We start from the raw sequence: 11,140 nt of genomic DNA on the forward strand, positions 1-11,140 counted from the left end.
TTTCTATGACATTAGCATTAGCTCTCCCATCTTCTGAAATGTTGGGTTTCCTACATTTTATTTCGAAATCTTAACCAGCGACCGGTCTGTTTGCAATCTTCCCGGCATCTTCTTTATGAAGCCAGAACTTTTTATAGAAGGCGCAGAAAAGGTAAATACGCACGAACAATTCCCAAATGAGAGATCTAGTTCAAATAGAAAGACAAATACTTTATTATGTGTTAATCTTTTAATAGCTATATCAAAAAGGTAAATTAAAGTTCGGCTAGAGAAATCGATTCTAGCTATTGTCATTAAAACTTCTACGTTAAATTGGATGGCGCCACGCAACGTTTGTCAAAAAATTCTTGCGTCACCATATATTTCTAACATAGTTAACAAGGTGATGGTGTAGTCCTGAGAAGGACTGTTGTCGGTGGTAGTGACTGACGTTACGACAACCTGTGCGGAAGTCATCATCAGAGTCAAGTGAATGATTGTTGTCAGTAGAAGCCATTTACTGCATAGTTAACAGTATTAGTTTCGCTACAAATATACCGGTCTGTTTTTGAAGAAAAATCATCATGTTTTGGCTAATGAAGTAAACGTTGCTAATTTTTTGGTTAAGTTTGCAAATGACGCTGAATTAAAGAGCAAAGCAACGTTCCGAGTAATCTAAATTAAAATGCTGTTGTTTTCCTTTGCGACACAAAATCCGTAAAGCAGGGAAACATAAATCGTTGAGTTCATCTCAAATTACTGTTGGAAGAAAATTTGTCGTTTCTAACCCAGTTACAAGCAAAGTCTAACATCTGTACACGCGTTCAACCATTGACACTTACTTGAACGTATTGACATGATAAACTACATTAACGCTGTAATACTATATTAAGTCTTGCGACATGTTTAATGATCCCCTAGCAAGTACGGTACTAAAACAGTTGCCACCTTTAGGTTTATACTTGACTCTACGTGCAAAGAGTGTGCTGATTAGTGAAAGAGCCCTGATGGATGCAAATGGCGGTCTGAACTTTGCGTTTGCCAACAATAATCCAAAGTGACAGCGAGTGGTAGCCGTAACACTGCATTTTTAAACAATATCACATCCCTGTATCACAAGTCACCTTCATTAAAGCCAGCTTGTCTTTTGAAATTAGAGTTGAGCCGGACAAACTTTTTTTACGATTATGTCTACACCCTGCACAAACTTAGTAAAAATGCAATTCGGCGTAAAAATTTAGCCTTGTAAATCTGACCACCCCATTATCTGTCACAGTTATGGCCCAAATTGAGACTTGTTAACTGAATTCCGCAGTATTTTCTCGACCTTCAAGTTCAGTACTCTTTTCTTTATCATCCATTGTGACTTTTACATGACCTACAGTGGCTCGACGCAGATATCGACACGACCCGAGTGATTTGAATTGTTCCTCTAGTGATGGACTTTGAGTTGATTGCATCCCCGACGTCGCATTTAGAAGGCTATCGCGACGAGCTTGTTCTCTCAACTTGAGATTTCTTGGCAACAAAGATGGTGATAGCTCACCATTATTTTCTTCCAGTCCTGATGAGCGAGGCGACAATTGTATCAACTCTGACGGACGACCTCGATGCAGAAGAGAACTGCTCGACTGCCGAGTTAAAACGGGTGAACCTTGTGATGAAGAGAAGATCTCGTTATATGAGCGCCGACGAGGAATCGGCAAAGGATTCGAACCGCAGTGTGGCGACAAAGTAGCCTTTTCCCAAAGGAAAGTTGCCTTTCGATGGCTCAAAGTTGGAGAACATGGTGCTGATTTTGTCTCACTTTTAATGACTGGCAACTTAAGTTTGCCAGAAACATCTACCGAATTTTCTGTCTTGCTGGGGCTGCAAGATCCTGCATCGTTGTTCAAGTTCGTGCCTGGTTTGGCAATTTGAATCATCAGCGTGAGTTTTTTCCGTAACTTTTTAGCCTCTAAGTCCATTTTTCTTTCAAACCGATTGTGTTCACTCTGTATAGAAGCGTTTATCTTTTGATTTGTTTGTCTCAGTAGCGAGTTTCTTTGAACACAATTCCTCTCTTTCATCGAAAGTTCAGAGTTGTTGGATTGTTCCTCCATTATTGTCGGGTCTTTTGGACTGCCCCAACTCATCCTCCAAACCTTCCCTGTTAAAAACAAATATTGCTCGTCAGAGAGATATTAAAAAAAAACTTCACTTAAGTTTTAGCCTTTCATAATTGGAAATCAATCATTGCGCTATTATTGAACGAGGCGGTCTATTTTTTGTGTTTTGAATTTCTTTTGTTCCCAAGAATTAATTATCTTTCTTTTTCTAAGCTGCTTTATAATTCTATTCTTTTCTATCGCCAGTATTGTATTCCGGAACATATAAACACGATTCGTCGCCGGGGATCGGGAAATTCAATTTGAGTTCAAATCAAACTGGCTGTGCTAAGCCAGTTAAGTTGATTTAGGGTCAAAGTTCTTTTTGGTTTATTGAGATAATTTACAGATCTTTCACTATATTTTATTAATTTTTTACTACACTTTTTTTTCATTAGAAATACGCTTTTGCATCCAATGGGTCTAACTAAAAGCAACAACCGGGCGAATGTAGAAATGATTAACAAGTGATCTCTACTGAAGGGCTAACGATCTAATTTTTGAAGCAAACAAGACTTTTGGAGGTTTATCAAAGAGACAGTTACATAGCTTTTGCAATATCTATCACCGAGGTAGGGAAAGGGGCTTTTGCTCTTCTTTATCAACGAGGTTCATTCGTCGGCTTTAATTTCGACGGCAATGGAAAAGATACTGAACAATTAAGGAAGGACCCCCACAAGCGCTTTTCTGCATGCCGCGAAGATAAAAGACACCTGTCCGTTCCGATTTGCTAAATTAACGAAATAAACGATTGAAATGCCGTGCCGCACGAGAATTCTTTGGGAGTGTTAGGACGTGATATATCATCAATAAGTATATACTAAAACGGTGGATAGCGTTGAAGGCGCGCTCTGATTGGCTAGTCAAACTCCGAATATCCTTTGCTATTTACCTCCGAGCAACTCGGGAAAAAATGACGTCCCGGTTTGCATCCGTGACAAGCGAAGAAATCACTCAAATTATTAACGACGGTGGTGTATATTATCTCACTGTTTTAGTATATACTAAAACAACCTCAGTGTCGGTGGTTAGCGGTGGATATTTACCAACCACTTCCACTTCGGTGAATAGTTGTTAACTGTAACTGGTATAGGTTGAAATCCTCCAATAGGACACTTTACCAACCGCTTTTGATTGGGACGCGTGAGCTCTTGGGAATAGTCCTTACCAGGCTTCTCTGCGTTCAGCAGTTGAGGGAAGATAGCACGACAGCCAGTGCTCACGATTTGCGAGAGCTGCTCTTTTTTTTTTTTTAAGAAACATACGTCAGCGTGCTTCATCGAGATATGAAGCACACGGGAAATTTGGAGAGCACGAAAAGTGCGAAAGAGTTGCTCGAGGCGCAGCCGAAAGCAACTCTAGCTTCTTGGCAGCTCCAGTCCAAAATTTCCAACAGCTTCTTTATTTAACGCTTATCAATCCCGTATATCAATGAAGCACGAGTATCTTGCCATTTTACGAGTGTTGATGAAAACCGTGCTTGACTTTGAAAACCCTGGGAATAGAAATCAGTGGCTGCCTTTCATTATGTTTGGTGCCGGTTGACAGGAAAAGCTGATAAAGCAAATATTTGTCGCTCCTGTTAGAACAGAAAGAGTTCAACCAATCTAAAACGGTTGATCCCCAAGACAAAACGACTTTACTACGCTGAATGACAATTTTGTGTAGTCCGAGACGCGAGAAATCTCAGCTGAGAGCTCATTTCTGCGACTTTTTGTCCAAGCAGATTACATGTGTTCAGTAACAACATAAAATAACAACGTAGCACAACCAAAACTTTACTAAGCCAAGAAACGTTTATTGAACCTTCCCGTGAAAATCGAGCAAATGTCGCGCTTATTCCCCCTGCCTTCTCCCCTGGCGTTTAAAATTCTTTGTAGACTACAGGTGTAGTAGTAGTTTTAAGGTGTTTTAGTTTCTATGGGAACTCACTTTAGGAGTTCAGAGGATTAAAAAAACCTGTCGAAATTTTAAACCATATTAGTTACTTCCATATCTAAGTACCTTTCAAAGCTATGTATCGTTTCTTCGGGTAAAGGGATACAAAATTCGACACTGTTGGCATTACAGCTCATTATTATTGAAGATTAATGACCAGATAACTGCCGTTCTGCCGGGTCAGGCTTGAAAAAAAAAAGATATGGAGGTATAAATTCCACCCCCTACTGAGAAGGAGAAATTTAATTAGCCGAACAACACATCTTTTAATTACTTTTACATCGGAATAACCGTCCAGTGAATAGGATTATATATAATTACCTGAAAGGACGATTTATGACCCCCATGAGTGAAATATGAAATCCCACATTGATAACAGAAATGATTGCGTTTATTCGAGTTTATTGAAAAGAAAGTATTTAATTCACAATTATAATCATGATTACTAGTCTCCCTTCCTAATTTTTCTTTTTTTTGCGATTTAATTCTATTGTGTATTTTCAACTTCCGATCATCGACTGTCCTTGCAGATTTGGTCCTTTGTCGACACATCCGTTTGACAGGTTGCGTTTCAAAAAAGGCAGTGGACAAGGTGCAAATGATGTTCGAAACTATCTTAACGACTAAATTTGCATAGACATTTTACTAGTCTATTAGTCATGCTATCTTGTGTTACCTCTCTCGACTTGTTACTTACTTACTTACTTCTCGAGCTCCTGGCCTCTTTGCGTTCTTTGGTCAGTGAGCCGAAGCAAACTGCAGTAGTAATTAAACTCATTTACATTTTAGGCCTAAAGCCATTTGAGGCTATTTTAGTCGGATTTGGGAATTAATTTTCAATAGTTTTGAGGAACATAATGACAGATTGTTGCTTTCCATTAGCTGACTGAAGATTCCTTTAAAGACACCCTCATTACTTTTCAAACATATGAGTCTTTGAATCAATATTTATTTTAAAAGCATTTAGATTTAATTTGCGCATTTACCTGGTAATAAAGTTCGTTCATTTTAATGATAGGATACTTGAACGAATCCTGACGCTATGGTTATGATCTATTCTTAATCAATAATATATTTCAACTTGTACTGGCTTGTCGATTTTCCATTTTAACTTAGCTTTTACATTAATTTTTTGCAGTCGATTTTGCAGTTTTCTGCTCATGTTTAACAATTAACTGTTTTGTGGATTTCAAAAGCGTCAGGTAAATAAAGAAATTTTTAAGCCAGAATATATTTCAGTGTTGCAAAAAGGCCGCAGTATAATTGTTTTTAGGGTAGTGATGTGGACCGACAAGGAAGCTTTTAATTTTTAATTTAGGTAACTTTCCGACACCTTTTTCATGCACACCTTGGACACTGGAAAACTGTAAAAGAGCCTATCAGGGCCGGCTCTGCTCTCAAAAAAAAAGTTTACGCTTCCTGCTTCAATATTTTTTCCATGTATCGATCTTCTATCTTTTACCTCAAGCGAAAACAGTGTCTCTTAGTTTCCTGGTTTCTGCTTTAATTGGCCATATGTAAATTCACTACAAAACGCAGTAAGTTACCAGCAAATAACTTTTTAAAGGAGCTGATTCTTGTAAGTATACGCTTCGACCAACTCCACAATTTTAATATTATAATAAATATAATAACATAAATTTCTGCACATTACCATTTTGGGCCTAGAGCCATTTAAGGCCATTTCAGTCGGATTTGGGAATTAATTTCAATAGTTTTGAGTAACGCAATGATAGATTGTTGCTTTTCATTAGCTGACTGAAGAATCCTTTTAAGATACCTTCATTGCTTTTCAGAAAATTTGAATGTTTGAATCAATATTTGTTTCGAAAGCATTTACTAAAATCATAAACACCTGCTTAAACACCTGGTAATAAGGGTCGTTCATTTTAATGATAGAATATAAATGAATAGAATATAAATTAATCCTGAGCTGTTCTCTTTGGGGTCGACAGATCTCGTACTAAGTGTATACAAGAAGATCATGATGCTCGCATCTAACTCATCCACCCAGGACATAGAAAACAGCGCAGCATGTAAATTAATGGGTAACTTCGTTTGGAAAGAACAGTATCTGACATCCACAACTTTTGCAAATCTGGTGGCGGTAATAATTTTCAATTCCTTGTGAGCCTTCCTCACAATGTTTTTGAACGCAGTAATTATCGTAGCCGTGACGATAAAGCGCCAAATCAGAACAAACTCTAATGTGTTGTTAGCATTTTTGGCAGCAACAGATTTGCCAGTGGGGATTATCCCTCAGCCTCTACACATCGTTGCAGAAACTAGACATATTCTCAACGCTGGGCGGCCATTTTGCGCCGTAGATTTATTAGTAGACATTATGCGCCTTGGACTCACTGTGACATCATTTAGCCACCTAGCCTTGTGTTGCTCACCATCGACCGATACGTGGCTTTCGTGCATCCTTTGAGGTATTGCGACATTGTTACGACCAGTAAAATCAAAATTACGTATGATGCACGATCCTCGCAGTAGAGAGCGCTATTTATGCAATAGCGAAAATCAGACCTGAAAAAAATCAGGTCTGTACGGGCATCGTGCATCATACGTATCTATAACCGCAGTTCAAAACATATGAACTTCATATATTCATCGTATCCAAAATCAAACTTGGCGCACTATTAGCTTGGGCCATGTCTGTCGTTGTGGTAATTAGTCGGACTGTGGCAGCTTTCCCAGGGTATAACATGAACATAGATCCATTTTTGTCAAGATTGATCATTTTTCCATTGACGCTCATTCTCTCTGTTTCTATCCTTTTGTCGTCTCTGCGAATTGTGTTATTTTGTCTCAGACCCGGTGTCAGCGACGACGACTCCAACTTGGACAGCTGCCACAGGAAGAAGTTAAAAGGACAAAGAAAAACACGGAGTCGTCAAAAACTCTAATAATCATTGTCACTGTACTACTCCTTTGCTATGTACCTTCCATGATAGGCTCAGCTCTGTTAAGAGTTTCTACGGAAGATGTCACGTGACCACACATGTTTCATGCTCTGAGGACCTGGATCATCACTGTTTCCTTCCTAAATTCGCTTTTCAATCCTGTTAGTTACTGTTGGCGTATAACAGAACTGCAACGAGCTTTTTTTTGGAGATATTACAACTACGCTAGCGGCAGAACAGGAGCTCGGATAAAATGCTAGAAATACCTCAGTCTTCTGTTGTTTGTAAATCTTTACTTTAGGATATCCATCTCTTAAAATTTAAAGCAAAACATGGAAATCAAACGCTGTCATCTTAATTCGTCAATTCATTAGTGTAATTAACCTTCTCAGGGGCGTGGTCAAACTGTGCAAAACAGAGGGTACTCGCCAGGCCCCGGTTGTTCGAAGGACGGATAACGCTATACACTAGATAAGTCTCTATCCGGTGGATAGCGCACTACGTTCTGGTAACACTTATCCGCTGGATAGCGATTTATCCGTTGGATAGCGTTATCCCCCCTTTGAACAACCGGAGCCAGATTGTTATGTCGTCCTCCACGCCGTGTTTTACTTCTAAGAAAGTGCGAAAAAAAAAAAAAGAAAGGTTACAAAAGGGAGAGGGGTCACGGACACCCCAGGACCCCCTGCCTAACTAAGTCCCCGCTTTTTTAAGTCATACCAAGAGATTATAACCTGTTTATATTCTCTTGTCACTAGCTTACATAAATAGGTTAAAAGGATCTCTACCGAAGTCTTGCTTATATCCTCGCAGATGTTTTATTTAATTTGTCTTAAGATGTTTGACTTTTCTAGGCCACGAAAAGATGAAAAAAAAAAAAAAACATTGAATACAACGAGGTAAGTGTTCACTGAAATCGAATAGTACTAGCGTATATTTTGGCGTTGAGAAGGGTTTATGACGGCAGATAAGTATGTCAATACTGAATTCCATCTTTTATCAACACTGAATAGCAAACAAACATCTGTAACAAATGCCAAATTATGAAACGTAAAACGTAGGAATGTAACTAGTAAAGACTAATTAAAAACGACAATAGCGATTCTGTAGCCACTGAGGAAGTAAGACATTTTTTGTCGAAAACTAAAACTTACTGGAAACTTTGTTACACTATGTTGAGGGGAAGTTAGCAAGTATAAGCCTTACTCGAAAACTTTTACGGAAAAGCCTGAGAATCGAGACTCAAAAGGTTTATTAATTAGATTTCTTCATCAAAGTCAGTTTCTTCTGCTCTACGAATAGGAGTTCTAATATAACGACAAGTTTTGATTGCTCTGAATGCATCCTCTAGATTTTGATGCAGAGCTTTTCGCCTGTGTTCTTTCAGTAACAAATAATTAAATGGATTTTCGGAGGAGACTGATTCGTCAATAATCAACCCTGAGCTGACTATTTTTTCAGCCTGTCTGTGATCTTCACTTTGATTTCCAACTTCTTCTTTCCCTGTTGGATCGGACATATCTTTATCCCATCGCTGATCTTGTTTAATTGACACGTTGAACGTCTCTATTTGAGGATTTGGCATAACCCGTAATTCTCTTTCAATTCCTGAATCCACATCTTTAATTTCTAACGTGTTACTATCCTTATTCGTTAGATTATTCGCTTTCAAGTTTTTCCTCAAAGGAGCCGTTTTTCTGTGTTTGATTTTATTGTCTCCCGAGTTTGTTTCAATCGAAGGTAGTCGAACAATCTTTCTCTTTTCTCTGAATCTGCCATCACCTTCAGAACTCTCTAACAGTTGACTAAACTCGTCTTGAATTGGGAATATGGCTGAAGACGATTTACCAGGATGTGGATCAAAGTCTTGTGGATCTTCGCTGATCAACTCGTCTCCGTAATTATGTGAATTGGCCGTTTTAGAAAGAGAGATCGAAGGGAGAAATATTTTCCCGTCGCTGTTGTCAACATTGCTGTTATGTTCTTGCCTTCTATTTCTTTCGATATCCTGGCGGCGTTTGTCAATTCGATGCTTTTTCCTTTTCATTCGCCTCTCTTCCTTATTTAAAACTCTGCTTCGCTCGTGTTTTTCGGACTCAAGTCTCGTTGACAGCGCTTGGTACCTAGCGTTTTCAGCCATGTTACTCGGAGCAACTTTCTTCTTGTCACGAATTCCTGTTGCAATATGAATTCCCAGTTTTCCTATATCCGGCAGATGAATACCTGCCATCAGTCTGGAATCCTGAACTCAAGACAGTCTGAAATGTGCGTAGTTGTAAAAAGGGCCGCGTTACTGTAGATTTCACATTGTTCCGTTTTCACTCATCATGCAGAATAACTGTCTGTCCTCTGGCTAAATCGTAGACTGCTTCACTGATTTGTCAAAAATGCAAATGAAATTCAACTTACGGTTGAATTGAGAGATGGTAACTTGTGTACCTAGCGCACATTTGCCAACCTATTTTTTTATCTGCTCGGACATCTAACGAATTGTCTGTATCAAAGAATTTTATGATTATTAATGACCTTCATGATTTAGGTCTTCAGGTTACTAAATATGAAAGCAGATCAACGATTATCCTATTGAAATGCGAAAAAGTGGATCATGACTAGTTAAACTGAAATGAATGAAAACAATCTAATCGATGTGATCAAACAGAAGCTAATTAAAGGTAGCTGACTGACAGCACTGTATATTTATGAGCGCATTACATTGTTATTGTAACCTCCGTGTTTCGCAAAAAAGGACTTAAAGCAGTCAGGACGGCAACGCCAAGGAAGACGTCGATTAAAAAATGAGTTTCTACTTTTAGTTAGAATTTCGAAAATGGCTGCATGTGTTTACCGTCACATAGGGCGCCAGACCTCAAACTCAACATAACGCATAAAAGTAGCGCTGAGTTCCAAATGTAAATTAAAATAATTTGCCGCCGCGGTTTCGCTTCGCAGACGACGCAAATTTTGGTGATTTCACGTTGTTGTTTTGCAAAGGAAGGCTAAGAAATGTACAACGTTTTAAAACGCACGTGCTGGGCTATTGTTCTGCCAATTAGATCTATTGTTTTTTCCACGTTCTCGTCGCCGTAGCCGTCGTCGTTTACTTAAAGTCTTTGGTACTAACCCACGGGATGGGAGTAAGACGGGACTCCCCCCTCCCTCTCCCCACTCCTCCCCTCCGTCGACGTTCGTCGATAATTCCTGGCATATTTTGACATTCAATCTGCAAAATGGCGGCTGACTCTGCAGTGTGTTTTGCAGGGTATTTTGTTTGATTTTGACAACACACTCGTGCCAACAATGGAGGCTGACCTATACGCATTTCAAAAAGTAAAGGAAAAGCTGCTTGAATATTTCGACGCTAAAGATGCAGAGAACATCGCTTCGAAGCATTAGACACCTGTTACAAAGACATACTCGTGGTCTCTGGATTCTTTCAAATTTGATCAACACGCGTGGCGGGTGAATTTATGGGGAAGTGTGTTAAATTGTGATTCTGATGTTACTGAAAAACCGTCAGCAGCTGATATGTATGCGATATGGAGATCGGCATGGCTTGAAAAAATGGTGATTGAGGATGAAATTTCATCGCTCGTTCAAGAACTCGCAAAAGACTACAAAATCGCAATTGTTACTCAGTTATTCAACGAGAAAAGATCACAACATCAGGGGCTGACGGATTGTTCAAAACTATCGTGATAAGTGGCGATCAACCGCATCCGAAACTACATCCAGTAAGTTTTGACACTGCCTGCTCGCTGATATCTGTTGATCCCAGAACTGTGTCATGATTGGAGATAGTCTTGCTCATGATGTACAAGGGAGTAAAAATGCTGGTTTAATGGCCTCTGTATGGATAAAACTTAGAGGCTGTAACCGCAGTGGAGAGGATCCAGAGCCAGATTTTACTGTAGATTCTGTTCTTGATTTACCAAAGATATTGAATGAGTTAAATTCTCCCACTGCAAACTAAAACTGGTAGTGAATACACTAAATTTGTATACATCTCCATGTTATAAAAGAATTGTGCTGTTGTAGATATCATTTACCAATTTTTTACACTTTTAATTTTTTTTTGTTTTAAAAATATAAGGTAAGAATGAAGGGACAGTTGATATTCTGCACATAAGCTCTGTGTTATTAAATTCTTTTGAGTACATTTGTCATTTC

At 38.9% G+C, this 11,140-nt stretch overlaps 2 protein-coding genes and 1 pseudogene across 2 annotated transcripts; 1 reads left to right on the plus strand and 2 right to left on the minus strand.

Moving 5' to 3' along the window:
* Positions 1 to 1,131: 1,131 nt before the first annotated feature.
* On the minus strand, positions 1,132 to 2,232 carry LOC111319612 (uncharacterized). The gene has a single exon (XM_022922363.2). It carries the CDS (start codon positions 2,112 to 2,114, stop codon positions 1,278 to 1,280), a length of 837 nt encoding a protein of 278 aa, XP_022778098.1. The 5' UTR covers positions 2,115 to 2,232; the 3' UTR covers positions 1,132 to 1,277.
* A 5,851-nt stretch (positions 2,233 to 8,083) lies between these two features.
* Positions 8,084 to 9,331, minus strand: LOC111319375 (uncharacterized). The gene has a single exon (XM_022922171.2). It carries the CDS (start codon positions 9,201 to 9,203, stop codon positions 8,232 to 8,234), a length of 972 nt encoding a protein of 323 aa, XP_022777906.2. The 5' UTR covers positions 9,204 to 9,331; the 3' UTR covers positions 8,084 to 8,231.
* Positions 9,332 to 10,168: 837 nt separating this feature from the next.
* LOC111318976 (N-acylneuraminate-9-phosphatase-like) lies at positions 10,169 to 11,129 on the plus strand (annotated as a pseudogene).
* Positions 11,130 to 11,140: the final 11 nt, after the last annotated feature.

Source organism: Stylophora pistillata, chromosome 6 (assembly GCF_964205215.1).
Source record: "Stylophora pistillata chromosome 6, jaStyPist1.2, whole genome shotgun sequence".
Taxonomy (NCBI): Eukaryota; Metazoa; Cnidaria; class Anthozoa; order Scleractinia; family Pocilloporidae; genus Stylophora; species Stylophora pistillata.